Raw genomic sequence first — 17,135 nt, 5'->3', positions numbered from 1 at the left:
CAAGCAAAGCACTCAGACACGCAAAAGTATAAAAAACAACGGAAAGATTTACTTTCCAAGGTACTTTTTCTGTAACTGGCACCATACCATCCCCGTGCGAATCCCTTGGCGACAACACAGTGTATGCTCTGGTTTTAGGTCAGCTAAGGTTTTGGAACCCGGATGACCTGAATGCTTCACACAGTGGGTCTTGCCCTCCCCAAGACTGGATAGAAGAGAAACTGCAAGAGGTTTGTGAAGATCTGGGGATCACGCGAGATGGTCACCTGAACCGGAAGAAGCTGGTTTCCATCTGCGAACAGTACGGATTACAGAATGTGGATGGAGCGGTAAACACGGCACTTTGTTCTGATTGGGGAATAATGCTGTGGCTTTCTTTTTCCCTAGGCAGACATTCTACTTGTACACTCTTTTTGTCTTTGGGAAAGTCATGTTGTGTGGCAGAAATCAAAGCTGATGTAGCTGAGCTATATAATATGTAATATATAATATGTAATATGTAATATATAATATGGTCCCCTACTGTGCTGTTACCTCATATGAGATGACCAGACAAGTTCAGCACTGCCAGCATACAGTTGTAGAAGCATCAACCAAAAGAGAAAAATGTGGGAAAACATGGAGGAAGAGTTAAGGAGAGTATTTTGAAGGCCAGGCTGCTGAGTTTTCAGTTTTGGAAAGATCCCAATGCCATCCCTGGGTCCTTAGATCCACTGAGTGGTGAATGGGACAAGCTGCTTCAACACCCGTGGTTTGAAGTTCGCATCCTGGTGTGCGGGGAGCCTTGGCTGTGCAGAGCAGCCGGATTCTGGCCGTGAGGAAATGGGGTCAGGTAGCCTGGTGGTTTTGAAAACACAAAGAGTCTTGAAGCCCCCAGAGAGTTCTTGATGTTAAGTCTCTGCTTTGTGTTTTTCTGAAGAATCGAGAGAAGATCTTCAGGATTAGTATGTGAATAGCCGTGGATTATGCCCAGAAAAAGGCATAATTCCAAGACATGTCTTTCAAAAAGCTACAATTAAAGATTAGGGGGAGTTAGAGGTTAGGAACAGTCATTGCTCCAGAATCCTTGATTCTAATGCTATTTGACACCGTACTGGCTGCCTCCTTGGGGGAAAGTGGTAACATGTGCCTAACCAAGAGACCGGTCTTTAAAGGCTGCCAAGTAGCCTGACTTGCAGAAAAGTTTGCTTTTTAATTTTTTTCCTTTTTTCATCTGATGTGACCGTTATATAAACCCTCCGCCAGCCTTTGTAATGCCCCAGTGCTCATTCATTTTTCCACAGTAGTTACTGAGTCATTAAATTAATTGTCCTAATTTCTGAACCAAGAGCCTTAGGTTGTTTTTGCTTTGTTTTGTTTAACCAAGAAACATTGCACAAACTTGAATTATTGATCTGAGAACAAACCTTGGAATATAAACCGCAGCCACTCACAGGGAGCTGGCTTCCTTTTCTTCTGCTGGGAGCTCCTAAAACCTGAGATGACAAGAGGCACTTGGAGTTCTTTCCCTGTGCTATGAAAATTAGGAAGGCATTGCTCATCAGTGTGTTCCTGCTTAGTGTTTCCATTCCCTTCCACCCAGAGGAGTCAGGAGATGCCCTGTGCTTCATGCCCTTAGTTCTGAACCTGGAGGAGCCGAGTTCAAACTGGCGTTATTAGCATAGGACTTGGGAGCCTGGAATTTTACACCTGAGAGCAGTTTGAACTCTGTCAGCCCTTCCCAGAGGAAGCCAGTGAGATCACTGCCGCCCCTGTTTTGAGGAGGGAGAACTAGATTTGTTCTCTGGCTGTCTCTCACACCCCACTTTCTGTAAGTGAGGACAGCGAAGAGAACAGGGCCGGCAGACGGGCTCCCTCAGGGCCACATCCAACCCGAGGATGACTTTGTTTGACCTGTTCAGGATTTTAAAAGTTGAACTTGGACTCACACTCTTTTGAAGTTGGAAGTTTTCCCTAAATATTTGTAATAGCAAGCCACAGCCATCGTCTCTGGGGACCGCAGGCAGCCATGGGCTCAGCTAGCTTAGTCCTTACCGCTTGCTCTCTGAGGTCTGAAGCGTCCATGCCGCGGTCGTTCCTGTCACCTTCCAGGCCCCCGTGGGCGTCCCAGTTCCTGGACTCTCTTTTGGTACATGTTTCCCAGCCTGCACATGGAGAAGTCAGCCACCCACAGACATGGACAGCGTGGGAATGGAGATGCCCTTGTTCTAGATGGCACTCCTGTTCCCACAGAGGGCAGCTACCTCAGTTGCTCGCATATCCAGCATTCTCTGAGTCCAGTCCTGACCATCCAGCCCTGTCTGAATTCACATCCTTGTGTCTGCTACATCTCATCCCAAGCTCTGAGTTAAATTAACCAGCAGTTTGAATGGACTCAGTGATGGGTGTCCAGGCCGCCTAGAACGGCACTGATTTGGCCAAGTGTGGATATAATCCACTGGTATGTCTGGATTTCATGGACATTTCTGGTTGGATGGCTCTCAAAGCCACGTCCTCCAGGAAATAGCTCTTTCGATTGTTGAGAATGAGACAGAAAAGCCGAAGGCTTTTGGCAGCCTGAGCATCTTGTCTCACATGCCACTGAACACAAGATTCTGTTAGAACCTGCTGTTTCTTCCACAGATTTTCATCTTCTAGAAAAGTTTCCTTATCTCAGAATCCTCTCCCAAATGAAACATATGTCTCCTGTGAATTGGGAAAAAGCGTTGGAGATACAATTCGTTAGCATACTGTCTCCTTGCTTCTCGGTGGCCTGGACGTCGTGTGGACGCCTGTGAGCAATGCAGTCACCAGCCCTCTGCCTTAGCATACTAGAGCAGTGTGCCTTGTAAGATCTCCGAGTGGCTTCTGTTCCATAGCAAACCTTTATCACAGAGTGAAGAGGATCTCAGGAGGGGGCCTGTGCCTTTCCTCCTGCCTGTGGCTTCTGTGACTCACGTCATTCCCCTTTCCCATTCCTGTGGGACTAAGGAACAAACCGTCTCTCTGACAAGCCTCCACATGGGCTGTGGTCCAGTCTCCCTATCCTTGTTAGAGGATGAAAATTATATGATGGCCATCAGAGTGTGCAAAGTGGAGAGTCACAATCCCTTCATCTTTCAATATATTGAGACCCTCCTTTTGCACACACACACACACACACACACACACACACACACACACACAAGCTCATTCTCACCCAGTCTTGGTCTTTCCTGGGCGAACACATTAAAACACAACTTCAACATGTTCCAAGGAATATCACTGCAATCTGTCCCGGACCAAATGGCCATGTTAGAATGCTGTTGAGTTTCTTTTCCTGTTCCACCCGGGGGTGGGGGGGTGGGGTGAAGCAACTTAAGGGAGAAAGGGTTTTATCTTAGCCACTGTTCTAGTGCCGTGACAAAACACCATGACCAAGACAACTTATAGAAGAAGCATTTAATTAGGGGCTTGGTTACGGTTTCAGAGGGTGAGTCCATGATCATCAACAGGGAACATGGTGGGCGGCAGGCAGGCTGGTGTAGGACTGGAGCAGTAGCTTAGAGCTTACATCCTAATCTCCTGGTAGCAGGCAGAGAGAGAGGAAGACTATGCCTGAGGTGGGCTTTTGCAACCTCAAAGCCCAACCCCAGTGACACACCCCTTCCAGCAAGGCCACACCTCCTAATCCTTCCTAAACATTTCCACTGTGAATCAAGCATTCAAATATAGGAGTCTGTGGGGGGGCCATTCTCATTCAGCCCAGCACAGGTTTATCCTGCTTCATCATGCAAGGCACAGTCCATCATGGCACAGATGTTAGAGCAGCGGGGCCTTGAATCAGCTGGTCATATCACACTCATGATCAGGAACAGGTAATGAATGGAACGCATGCTGCGGCTCAGCTCACTTTCCTCCACTTGGAGAGTCCAGGATTCCAGCCACAGTGAGCAGAGCTTCCCAGTTCAGTTAATGCAATCAGGAGAACCCCCATCCCAGACATGCCCAGGGGCCCCTCAGGTTGTTCCAAATCCTGTCAAATTAACAATTAGCACTAGCTGTCACACATGCCAATCTGAAAAGTTCAATATGAGCCAGATATCAGTCACTTAGAACCACTACCGTTTGAAGGCATAAGGAACGTCCAGCTAGCACCTTGTCAGGATTAAGAGCTGTAGGTGTTAAGTAATTTTTAAAATTTATAATAATGGTACCTGTGACATTTGAAGCTGCCTGCCCTGGAAAGATGAATAAAAGGAAGAAACATTGGTTGCTAAATTGTGTAATATTATGGAGATGTTGAAAATGAACTTTCATTTTGTTTGAGTGAGAAGGGAGGACATTATTTTGGGAGAGGGAAATTCTTTTAAATGTGACTAGGGACAAAATTATGTCTGGAGTCCTAGCGTCAACAGTGGGATGCATGTCTACCGGCCAGAAGCGTCTTGTGCATGCGGTGTTTGTGTGTGGTTAAAACATGCAATTGCTCTCGCCTAGATGCTGGAGGAGGTCTTCCTCGGTCTCAACCCCGATGGCACAATGAGTGTTGAAGACTTTTTCTATGGTCTGTTCAAAACGGGGAAATCCTTCATGCCGTCAGCGTCTACTCCCTACAGGCAACTGAAGCGGCATCTCTCCATGCAGGTGAGAGGTAGTGTGCAGAGCCACACCTGTCACCCCAGCTCCAGGAGGCAGAGGCAGGAGCAGCAATGCAAGCTAGGGGTTAGCATGGGCTACACGGTGCAACCTATCTTAGAGAAGAGGAACCAACGGAATATTTTCTTCCAGAATAAGTGTCAAAAACCCATTTCGTAATTCTGAACAAATTAATCTGTCGTCTAAAGTGAAATACTAAGAGGAGAAAGTATTCTAGAGAATGAGAAAGACTGAGCCATTTGAAGGGAAAGGGTGGCTTGAGAAGCGGCCATAAATTACAGAGTGTGAAGGCCACTAATTATGCCTCTTGACGGCAGTGTGGGGTAAAAGAAACTTGGTATCAAGTAGACATGCCTCTCATCTACGGCCAGCTCTCCCACACCAGCTCTTTCTGATAAGCTTGTTGGCTTGACTCACTGGGAACCACAGATCAAAGGCACAACATGGCTTCCCTACCCCCCACCCTCAACTGTGGAAATTCAGTTCTGTTTTCTCGGCCAGGACTGGAGGTCCCAGTCTTAACCAGTATCCAGCGGAATGTCTGGGGCCCACCTTAGTTCGTTATGACTCTTTCTTCTTCCAGTCTTTTGATGAGAGTGGACGGCGGACCACAACTTCGTCGGCGATGACAAGTACCATTGGCTTCCGGGTCTTCTCCTGCTTGGATGATGGGATGGGCCATGCATCTGTGGAGAGGATCCTGGACACCTGGCAGGAAGAAGGCGTTGAGAACAGCCAGGAGATCCTGAAGGTGTGGCCTCTCAACTGGCAATCCCGGGAAGGGGGTGTCAGTTTATCTCGTGAAACTCACTTGACTTAATTTTTCCTTAATGCGGTCATGAGATCTCAGAAATAAGAGATAACTATTCCTGCCTGCTTTACCAGAAGCCTGTGGCTGATGAAGTTCCATGGTTTTTTTTTGTTTTGTTTTGTTTTTTTAATCTCAAATTATTGACATAAGAAAGCTCTTAGCCCTTGAAATTACACTCCTGAGTTTGTTTGCAATGTCAGGTGGGATATCATGAGATACAAGCTTGGTTCCTTAAGAAGACCGTGTTCGAGTTGAAAGCTGTCTCTGAGAGGGGGGACCCCCGCCCCAGGTCTCTAGGCTGGCTTCAGTCTGCGCCTACACGCTTTCTGAAGTTGGGCTTGTGATTTGTTTTGACTCTATTGTCATATTCTGATTCCCAGGCCTTGGATTTCAGCCTGGATGGGAATGTCAACCTGACAGAGCTGACTCTGGCTCTTGAAAACGAACTCTTGGTCACCAAGAATGGCATCCACCAGGCAGCTCTGGCCAGCTTCAAGGCTGAGATCCGGCACTTACTGTAAGTTGAGCAGAAGGTTTGCCTGGTCCGTTCCCTTTACAACTTGTCTCCCATGCTGCCATCACCTGGCGCCTTTTCCTGTCCACAGGCCAGTGTGGCTGTCCTTCGTGTCTAACTGTTAAACAGTCAGCCTCCTCAGCTGAAGGGAAGCGAGCTGGCGCTCCGATTGGCTGGAGCTTCTGAAGGGAACTGTGGAAGGCATCTTTGTTTGGGGAAGGTTTTGGTTGTCTTGGTTTTGTGTTTGTTTTGAAGCAAGCCAGATGAGAGCCTCTTTGGGTCTCCTGGTTGCTTAGGAACAGCTTGCTCCTAATTCACTTGATTTCTAATTCTAGGGAGCGGGTGGACCAAGTGGTGAGAGAGAAAGAGAAGCTACGGTCGGACCTGGACAAGGCGGAGAAGCTCAAGTCCCTGATGGCGTCAGAAGTAGACGATCACCATGCGGCCATTGAGCGGAGGAATGAATACAACCTCAGGTGTGGCCAGAAGGGCGAGGTCAGGGTCCCATCCCTCCCAGCCCCCCATTCTCCGCTGTCCCCCCACTCCCCCAGCCCCACTCAGGGCAGGCTGGGAACAGCTAGGGGCCACATCTGGCTGTAGAGGTCTGGCCCAGCCTCCGGGAAGGCAGGACACTTGAGACACTGCCCCAGCACGCTCTCTGACTGCGCCTCCGTCTCGGGCTTTGGAATCTTCACATACTCTCCTCCAAGGGACCTAAAGGCCACCTATTGCTTTGCCCCTCCTCACAGGAAGCTGGATGAAGAATACAAGGAGCGCATAGCAGCCTTAAAGAGCGAACTCCGTCAAGAGAGGGAACAGATCCTGCAGCAGGTGGCCAAGCAGCGGGTGGAGCTGGAGCGGGAAATTGAAAAGGCCAAGACAGAAGAGAATTACATCCGGGACCGCCTTGCCCTCTCCCTGAAGGTAGTCTATCTGTTAGCTCTGCGGCCTGGGTCCAGGCTGGGGACCCACACAAGGCTCCAGTTTGCTAAGAGCATGAGTCTGCCTAGGGCTAAACCCAAGGATTCTCACTGTCATGGCCGGCACATGGCGGTGGCTTTGCTAGCCTTGGGGACTGCAGGAAGCCCGGGGTCTGGTGTATGGACCAGTGCTTATTTGTATAGCTTGTTCTGCCTTTACATCTGCTCCTCAGGACTGGCCGGGACCTGGCTCACATCCGCAATCCCCAAGCTGCTCCCTAAGCTTGTCCTCAGCCTCAGCCTCCCTTTCCCCTTCCTACCTGTCCCCCATCCTCATCCTCTGGACCTCCAAACGTGACTTTCCTCTGTGGTCCTCCTCCCTTCCTCCCTCTGCCCGCCGTGGAGGAAGCTGCCCTCCTCTTTTCTGGACCCTCGTACCAGATTGCTAGTATAGTACCGGGCTTCTGGGACCCTCTGCAGACAGGAAGGTCTTGATGAAGTTCCTCAAGCCTGCTTCCTAAGGCGCAGGTGGGCGCATAACAGCGTTCTTCCGACCCTGGTGTAGACGGTACAAGTAACGTGTCTGCAGGTGTGGGGATAGTGTCTGCTCCTGATGCTATTATGAGGAGCACCCCCCCCCCCCGGGTCCACACAATGGAGGAGAGGCCGAGGTAATGCCAGTCTCTGCTGTCCCCTGACGTCTCCCTTTGGTTAGCAGCAGCATCACGTGCTGGAAGCCCCTGAAGTTAAAATTCCCAGCCACGCCCACTCAGTGCCGCCAGCCGCTCTTCAGTCAGGATGGTGTTCTGAAACGCCTCTTAGACAGACCCCTTCCTCTGCATTTCCGCCGTCTCTGATTAGGCTCCAGATTCACCGCGGCCCTTCGGGTGATGATGGGTGTCCTCAGCAGTCCTTTCCTCCATGCGTCCGTTGGAGTAAACTCAACTACAGTCAGGTGCAAACATGCCCGTTTAAAAAAGAGAGTGCTAGCCGTCAAGGGCACTGCCAGGGTGCTCATTCCACACCCCTCTAACCGGGACTCCTACCAGCTACTCCCAGTGCCCGGGGTCTCCCACCGCACCGTCCATGAGCTCTCTGTCCCTCTTTACCCCCCTTTGGCATGTCCCCAGCACCAGGCCGTGTTCCCTTTCCATCCCCACTACACCCCCTGTCTTGTCAAGAGATTGTGCCTCTACTGCTGGAGCTGTTTGTACCCCAGCCTTCCTCCTGCAGTCTACCTTGTCTCTTGCCCTCAGTGGCGGTGTGGGATTCTCGGTATCCAGAGCAGCAGGGGGTGTCTAGAATGCAGGGTTCTCTCCTATCGGGTCAGCATCTGAGTGTGGCTATTCCTTGAGAGACTGAAATAATAGAGTTGGCATTTTAGGAGAAGGTAGTTTCTTGTTGTTGTTCTTTGGTTTTTTTTGTTTTGTTCTGTTTTCAAGATAGGGTTATTCTCTGCAGCCCTGGCTGATCCTGGCTGTCACTCTGAAGACCAGGCTGGCCTTGAACTCACAGAGATCCACCTGCCTCTGCCTCTCGAGTGCTGGTTAAGGGCTGGGATCAAAGAAAGGCATGTGCCACTACTCCACCCCCACCCCACCCCCCACCCCACTAGTATTTTTTTTTTAATGCTTTAAGTACATTCTTTTTTTTTTTTTTTTTTTTTTTTCTGTAACTCCATATTGCTATGTGAGAGTGTGAACTAGAATACATTAAAAATATACTGGCTCTCTATCCTTTTGGCAAAATGTACTTGGAAAATAGCATTCTTCCAATCAGCCCTTAACACTGGAAAAGAAAATATGTCAAATGGCAAGTCTATATTTCTTTCTTTCTTTCTTTTTTTAAACAAATGCAGATGAAACCTTTCTAAAATGTACTGTGAAAGATCTTTTCTTTTTAATGGAAAAAAAGTTTGTGAGTTTTAGTTGGTGTGTCCTTGTATTATAATTTGCTTATACATATAGATCATGAACCATTTATATGTAACTTCTGTATCCTTCAACAAAATTATCTATAACTTAGCCCTAAACTGTGATGCCCATTAATTAAAATTGATTTTGGGTTTACTTTTTTTTTATAGTTCTTCTGTGTCTCTTGCTATAGCTAGACAAGGTGTTTCTTTTTAACATGATTTGTTTGGTGTGGACACACACACTGACGTGCGCGTGTGGAGGTCAGAGGACAACTTTCAGGAGTCAGTTCTCAACTTCCTCCATGTGGGTCTCAGGGCGTCAACTCAGTTCGGCAGGTTTGGTGGCAAGTGCGTTTACCCACTGAGCCAGCCCATGCCAGCCCGAGAAAAGGTGCTTTATAACCAGGTTCTTACATTCAACAATACATCGAGAATGTCATTCAGAATACTCCACTGTAATGCTGTGTAGAAATAAAATAAAGCCATGCATGTACTTTCTTTAAAAAAAAAAAAAAAAGTGTTGCTGTCAAAGTAAAATTTTCATATTAAAAATAATAACTATATTAAAAAGTGAAAATTTCAAGTCATTTAATTCAGTATCTACAAGGCATTATCATTTTGTTTTTTTTTTGTTGTTGTTGTTGTTTTGGGGGTTTTTTTTGGTGTTTTGAGACAGGGTTTCTGTGTAGTTTTGGCACCTTTCCTGGAACTTGCTTTGTAGACCAGGCTGGCCTCGAACTCACAGAGATCCTCCTGGCTCTGCCTCCCGAGTGCTGGGATTAAAGGCTTGCGCTGCCACCACCCGGCGGCATTATCATTTTGAACTGGAACCAGGGAACACAAATCCCTCTGAGCTGTCTTCCACATTTGTAGCTTACGGTGTGGATTCAGTGTGTGTAACTCCTCTGACGGCATATGTCTCAGTTGACTCTAGATGTATTTCAAATGCTCAGTATCCACGTGGGCCTGTTCGTAGCTCAGGCATGGAACAGCACAATTTTATAAGGTTCTCTTTAAAAGCAGACTTTCAGATCATGAGCTAGGTATCGACCTTTTAATAATATTTTGGTTCTGGTTTTCTCTAGCTTCCAGGATAGATGGGTTTTCTTCATCTCAAGCCTTGGCTTAATACTTCATATAAAATGGTAAAATGGTTTCCAGATTTCTGACTTGTATCACGCTTATTTTACCAAATTCCTCAAGGAAAACAATCGCCTGGAAAAAGAGCTTCTGGAAAACACGGAGAAGCTGGCAGAGTATGAGACCCTGACGAATAAACTGCAGCGCAATCTGGAAAATGTGTTAGCAGAAAAGGTAGGTCTGCCTACTTCTGATTTCCCGATGAGTTGCCCAAAATGTCACTCACCCGAAAGAGCAGAGGCAAGGCCAAGAACATTTTTACTAGGGAACTGTTTGGACGCCTACAGGAAGTTGTAACCTCTCAGGATATAATTTGGAGGAGTGCTGTGAGGAGAGCATTGCCTGGCCCAGAGATGGGCTCCCTACCCAAGCGGAACACACCGCTCTTGGGTGTTCTCCTCCTCTTCCGGTTGGTGGTGTCTCTGCTTAAATGCCGCATTCCTGTCGTATTTGGGAGCTCGGGTGACAGCATAAGCTGGGATCTTTGGAATGTGATAGGTCAAAGGAGGCCCCTTGGGAAGAATGACAGCTTTGTTTCTTTGTCCTCTCTAGTTTGGTGACCTCGATCCCACCAGTGCTGAATTCTTCCTTCAAGAAGAGAGGTTGGCGCAGATGAGAAGTGAATATGAGCAGCAGTGCAGGGTGAGTGGCTGAGGGCCTGGGTTCAAATCCCAGCCTCGACGCTGGTTGGCCACATTCACTGAAGTCTGTGGGGGCCTCCACTTCCTTTATGCACAGTGGCAAAATGAATGCCCACCCAAAGGGCAGCTGTGGAGGTTCGGAGAGAATCTTAGAACGGAGCCAGGGACATACTAAACACATAGCCATTTCCAGTTACAGTTGGTGTTGTAACTAACAGGAGTCTCTCTTAAATTAACTCCCCTAAGCTTAGAATTTGATTTTTTTTTTTCTTAAACCAAAAAAAAATACCCACCTTTTTTAACAAGATAAGTGAAACCGAATTCTAGTTGTTTTAGATACAATTTGTACTTATGCGAGATGAGGAAATCTGTCCCCTCAGGGATTGCTGCTAGCCTGTCTTCTCGGGAGCTGTGTGTGCACATCTAAGAAACGACAGACACTTCTCTGCTGCCTTTGTGATTAAGTTTTAGCTCTTGGGTCTAGTCATGTAGTTTTTGTTTTAGTTGTCTCTAAATTGGGTGAATCGTCAGTAAATCTGTTACTGATACCTTCAGAATTCTCCCAATTAATTCATCTTTTCCTAACTGCTGTGTAGACCATACATTCCACGCATTCGAGGTATACAATTCCGTGTCTTTGATTTAATTATATTCAAACAGCTGAGCGTCCCTGACCACACTCAATGTGAGAACGTTGTCGTCTTCCCAAGAAACCCCTGCTTCACTTTAGCCAGCTGTTTATTGTCCCCCCACCCCCTCATCCCCGCCACAGGCAGCCACTGGTCTAATTTCTGTCTCTCAGAAATGGAATCATGTAACAAATGGTCCTGTGTAAATGGCTGCCTTCAGCTGGTGATACTGTCCATGTTTATCATGTTGTTACATGTATCTGTGTTCTGTTCCTTCCAGTGGCTGAATAAAGTCCCGTTGTATAGATACGTTACACTTTGTTATTCGGTTAATAGACATTTGGGTTTGGGGGGGTCTATCATGAATAATGCTTCTGTGTAGATATTTGGATGGGCATATACTTGATTTTTTTTTTTGAGGTTTATTTGTCTGGGAGTGTTCCACTGGGCCAAAGATAAATCAGTGTTTAACTTTTAGGAATCGCAGGCCTCCTCCAAGGTGGTGACACCCTGTTATTTTCACCATATGAGAGTCCCGGCTCCCGCACATCTTTCATACCCCCACATCTTTCATACACCATCCTAGATTTTATCATTCTCCTGATAGCCAACAGCGTTGAAGGTCTTCTCATGTACTTATTGGTTGTTTGTGGATCTTCTTGGTGAGCTGTCCGTTATAATCTTTCCCATTTTTAGTTGCGTTCCCTGTCTTTTGAGTTCTAATAATCTTTACAAATTCTAGTTATAAGTCCCTATCTGGTAGTTAGTGAAACTGTCCTCTAATTACATGCATTGTTGTTTTACTTTCTTAAATTTTTTTTTTTTAAATTTTTCATTGTGTGTATATGTGTTTGTGTTGTTTATGCACGAGTGCAGTACCCGCAGAGGCCAGAAGAGGGGGTCAGATCCCCTGGAGTGGGAGTCACAGGTGATTGTGAACTACCTGACTTGGGTGCTGGGAACCCAGCTCGGGTTCCGTGCATGAGCAAGACAGCTTCTTAACCTCCGAGTTCTCCCGTCAGCCCCCATCTTTTCCACTTCCTTGGTGTCTTCTGAAGCACAACGGTTCCTATTTTGCTATTACCCAGTTTCTTTGTTTTCCTTGTTCGTTGCACTCTCGGTGCCTCGCGGTAAGACTGGTGTTGGTTCTTACACTCCAGCTGTTACAAGACCAAGTGGACGAACTCCAGTCGGAGCTAGAAGAATATCGTGCCCAAGGCAAAGTGTTCAGGCTCCCCGTGAAGAACGCGCTGTCAGAGGAACTTGATGCTAACAGCGGTGGCCTTGAGCCCGACCAAGGTAAACACGTTTGCACACAGTCTTTTTGGTATCTGCATTTGACCTAGTTTTTAGAACCATGCTGAGCGCGGCATTGCTGAACACGGGCGTCCTGGAATCCAGGGAGAGACTTTGGCAAGTCTCGCTTCTTGAGCTGTTTCACTTGTGGCCGGGTTTTCCATTTGTCCTTGAGCTCTTTATAAAAATGTTTCTGATTTTGAGATTGCTGACTCTTTCCTCCCCACCAGAGTCTGCCTGGTATGAAGATGGCTTGAAGAGCTAGCCAGCCACCCACCACAGAACCCATAACTGATTTTCATAGGCTGGCGAGGCTAAATGCCTTATTTGCCTCTGCAGAACAGCAAATAAGTGAAGAGCTAATGCCTGTGGCTTTGAGGGAGATAGTGAGTGGAGGGGCAGGCCTGTTTGGGAACCACAATACAGTCACGCTCAGCTCTTTGCCTGGGGCCTGCCTCTTTCTTTCCTCGGTGTGTTGGATGTCAGCAGGGCTCCTGTGGGTTCTGGTGCTCGTGGCAGCCTCCCCCTCCCCTTTGGTTCTTAGGAAGGTGGTTTATTCCTTCGCTGGCCTCTGCTGTAGGATCACCAGGTGGCTGGGGTGGCGGGGAGGAGGTGTAAGAAGTCGTGAGTCCTTTTCTCTAGTCCTTGACTCGCTTACTGTAGCTTGTCCACCCGGATGCTGGGAGTTAGTTCCAAGAGACTCTGCCATCTTGGAGTGGGGATGGGGAGAGGGGAGAAGGGAAAGGGGAGATATGTGCCAAAACATATGAAAAGAAAGCCCAAGGCAAGACTGTCGATCGCAGCTGCTAGAACGCTACCCAGGAACGATTCTCCATCTGCTTGTGTATCTTCTGATGGAAAAATCTATTTGCGTCTCACTGCCTTAAGACATCTCTCCCTAGCAGTAGAGATATTTGACCTTGTGCTAGCTCACTCCTCAACTTCTGCTCATATTTTCCATTTTCCCTTGGTCCTTATTGTGGACCATGGGAAAACCAAACTCCCTTGAAGGCGCTGAGAATCCCCTCCCCAGTGGTCTGCACCCATACCCCTGACCCATGCCCTTATTGTAGCTGATTGTTGGAGGTGAAAGTAACCTAGACACCAGGACATTCGTGACAGTAAGACCATGGTGTGCAGCCTTGAGGGATGGAGTAGACATCTTGGCCCATGAAGTTAGCCCCATAAGACCCAACAGCAAGGGTTCTAGCCATTGATGTCTTCCCCTGACACATTACCCCTCTGAATTTGTCACTGGGCAGTTTCTGGGTAGACAAAAGGCTGCTGGCTACGTCCTTACCACATAGCGTTTATACCGAGAGCTCACATTCAACCAACATGTTCCACACACGCCCAAAAATCATTCAAAAAGATGGATTCTGCTAAGGTTTGCACACTGCCTGTATTCAGGAGACTCTATTCCCCTCCTTCCTCCCATTGCCCTGTCAAGCCATAGCCCTCGACAGATGCCAGAGTGTGCCAGGGACAGAACCTGAGGCAGGGTCAGTGGGTGTTGCATGAATCCTAATTGGTCTTAATAAAAACCCAGAGCCAGATACCAGGGTGAAAGTTGAAAGATCAGAGAAACAGAGCAAGCCACCTCTTAACTTACCAACTCCTCAGCCTGCAAGAGCCTGAAAAGAGAAGATCCTGTCTCCAGGAATCCTCAGACTGAATGCCTCTGAGTCCTCAGCCAATATGCCTAATTCCCGTCTCCTCCCGCCTTATATTCCTTTCCCTGCCCAGCCATGTTACTTCCTGTCTCAACCTTCCCCGTGCTGGGATTAAAGGCGTGTGACTCCCAAGCGCTGGGATTAAAGGCGTGTCTTGTGTTCGCAGGGCTTGGTTCTGAAGAATGCAATCCACTGAACATAGGACTTGGTTCTGAAGAGTGCAATCCGCTGAACATGAGCATCGAGGCGGAGCTGGCCATCGAGCAGATGAAGGAACAGCACCTCAGGGACCTGGGTCACCTGAGGCTGGAACTGGAAGAGAAGGTGAGCCCTGCTTCCCAGTCTCGATCGCTGGTGGCTGAGGGTCCTGTCAGCACACTGTTTTCCTCTGGCGCTGTCCTCACCGACCAGTGCTTCCCATGCATGTCTTCTGGAGTTGGGGGGCTGAGGTCAAGGTCTGTTTCGTGGTATGATTTTCCTTTGGTCTTTACTGCGGAGAGTGATGTGCTCAGCCTCTCATATTGTAAAATACTAATTATGCTGTTTTTAACCTGTTTAAAAATAGCCCAATTAACAAACAAACAAACAAAACGCTTTCTCGGATGTAGTGCCACTTTCTGGACTTGATACAAGTTTTTATCCTTGGCCCTCAGTCCTTCACTGTGTGACCGCTGCTCACCTTCCCTGTGTTTTGGGTTTTGTTTTGTTCTTGCACGTGGTATGTGGTATGCACGTTTACATGTGTGTGTATGCACGTTAGTGTCCGAGAGCATATGTCAAGGCTCGAGGTTGACATCCAATGTCGTCCTTCATGAGTCTCTCACTGAACCCAAAGCCCACCCACTCATCTAGTCTAGCTAGCCAGCTTCCCCAGGGGACCCTCTGTCTCTGCCTCCCCAGGGGCGGCATTGTCACCACGCCCAGCTGTTTTTATGTGGGTTTGAGGTCCTCTTTACCAAGTGCCACCTCCCAGCCTCTGCTCTCCTGTGGTCACTTGAATTTTACTGGTTTCTGCATAACTCTGCTGAGCACTGAGTGGAGCCTCATGTGTCCTCCCGTTCACCTTCCCACCTCTTCTTTCCTACTACAAACTTAGGGTCTTAGAATCCTTAGTTTAAGTCTCCAGATGTTTCTTGAACCCTGTAAGGTACCCTGCGGGCTATGTCAAACACAAAGTTTGGAAGGAATTGTTAGTTCCGTGAGAGACGCTGGAGCTCTCTGGCCAGCCAGCCTAGCCTGTTTAGTGAGTTCCAAGCCAATGAAGGACGAGTCTGAAAAAAAGAAGGTGGATCATGCCTAAGGATGACACTGTGGTTGTTCCCTTGCCCCCCATACATGTGTGCGCGCGTGTACACACACATACACACACACACACACACACACACACACACACGCCTCTCCTTGTATGTGTACAAACACACACACACACACCCCTAAATAAATAAAAGCGGACCTTACTGGCCTTAGTATTTTACTTCAGGTCTAAGTCGCTTTCAGTCAGAATGAGAAATCAAGAGTGTCCCGTGGGTCAGAAGCACTTGTTTGCTCCCCACCACCACCACCTTTCGCACAGCCTAGAACCCAGTCATCCCGCGGCTTCACTGTCTGGTTCTAGGTGCACCATTATGAAAAACAGCTGGATGAAACCAGAGTCACCTGTGAGAAGGAGCAGGCGGCCATGAAGCAAAAGTATGAGCAAGGAATGCACACCCTGGAGACACAAATAAGTGACCTTCGAGGGGAGATCGCCGACCTCCAAGGGCAGGCGGCGGTGCTGAAGGAGGTCCACCACGAGGCCAGCTGCAGGCATGAGGAGGAAAAGAGGCAGCTGCGGCTGGTGTTTGATGAGGAGAAGACTCAGCTCCAGGAGGAGCTGCAGCTGGAGCATGAACGGGAGCTCACGGCCAGGCTGCAGCAGGCCGAGGAACGGTTTCAGCGGGAGAGAGAGGGGCTGGCTCAGGGCGCTGCGTGGACCGAGGAGAAGGTGAGGAGCTTGAGGAGGGACCTGGAGCGATCCTGCCAGGAGCAGCTGCTGAGCCTCGTGGAGAAGCACGCTCTTGAGAAAGAGGAGCTGAGGAAAGAGCTCCTGGAACGTCACCAGAGGGAACTTCAGGAGGGGAGGTAAGAAGGCGAAGGGAACTGGGACAGCCTGGGCGCCGCTGCTCGGGGCATCCCTGCCGGTCAGAGAGGACTGGGGGCATGGCGGACGCAGAGCAGCCCGTAGCTCTAATCGGTTCTTTAAAAATTAAAATCTGACCCGTTTTGCCTCATTTACCGGGGAGCCTCCCTTGGGGTTACTGGAACTGTTGAGATGTGTGTGCACGTGGGGAAGGGCGGGCAGTTGCAGGATTCTTTCCTGCACGAGACTTGGTGTCTCTCTGTGCTCCAGATGAGGACCAGAGCCTTCCTGCGTCGATGCTGTTGCTTTCTGAGAAAAGCTATTTATAAACTGGATTCCGGACATACTTACGTTCCCTCCCTGTTATGAAATGCCATTTTGTGTTTATCTTCCTTGTGTGAAATCCCAGGTCTAACTGAGAGATTTTGAGCTTCCCACCTTGTTTATGCAGCGCTGCTTCATTAAATAAGAAGCAAAAGCAGATGGCGGGGAATGGGGGGGGGGTGAGGGAGGGAGCTGGAGAGATGGCTTAGCAGTTAAGAGCCCTGGCTGCTCTTCCACAGGACCCGGGTTTAATTCCCAGCGCCCACCTGGCAGCTCACAACTGTCTGTAATTTCAGTTCCAGGGGATCTTCACTCTGTAATTTCAGTTTCAGGGGATCTTCACACCAATGCACATAAAATAAGTTTAAATTAAAAAAAAAGCAGAAGACAGTTATTATTATGCCTGATTTATGCAACTGAAATCCTACAATGCCTCCTTTGTCCAAATGAATAAGTATTTCCCAGATGAGGAGTGAGGTCACTGTGTCTTTGGTCATTTCATGTGAAAGGCCAGTTTAAGGCATCAGTTTAAACCA

At 48.3% G+C, this 17,135-nt stretch overlaps 1 protein-coding gene across 1 annotated transcript in view; it reads left to right on the top strand.

Annotated features, from left to right (window-relative positions):
* The window catches only part of Nin (ninein), a 105,850-nt gene that overhangs the window by 52,294 nt on the left and 36,421 nt on the right, over nucleotides 1–17,135 (top strand). Inside the window, 13 exon segments of the mRNA XM_028858613.2 lie at nucleotides 139–329; nucleotides 4,459–4,605; nucleotides 5,201–5,368; nucleotides 5,809–5,945; nucleotides 6,278–6,305; nucleotides 6,307–6,339; nucleotides 6,342–6,418; nucleotides 6,692–6,866; nucleotides 9,981–10,091; nucleotides 10,470–10,559; nucleotides 12,348–12,486; nucleotides 14,323–14,480; nucleotides 15,772–16,277. Of these exon segments, the coding sequence (XP_028714446.1) occupies nucleotides 139–329; nucleotides 4,459–4,605; nucleotides 5,201–5,368; nucleotides 5,809–5,945; nucleotides 6,278–6,305; nucleotides 6,307–6,339; nucleotides 6,342–6,418; nucleotides 6,692–6,866; nucleotides 9,981–10,091; nucleotides 10,470–10,559; nucleotides 12,348–12,486; nucleotides 14,323–14,480; nucleotides 15,772–16,277 (1,960 nt within the window).

This window comes from Peromyscus leucopus, chromosome 14 (assembly GCF_004664715.2).
Source record: "Peromyscus leucopus breed LL Stock chromosome 14, UCI_PerLeu_2.1, whole genome shotgun sequence".
NCBI classification, from domain to species: Eukaryota; Metazoa; Chordata; class Mammalia; order Rodentia; family Cricetidae; genus Peromyscus; species Peromyscus leucopus.
Note: the sequence above shows the minus strand (reverse complement) of the source record. Positions and strands in the feature narration are given on the sequence as shown.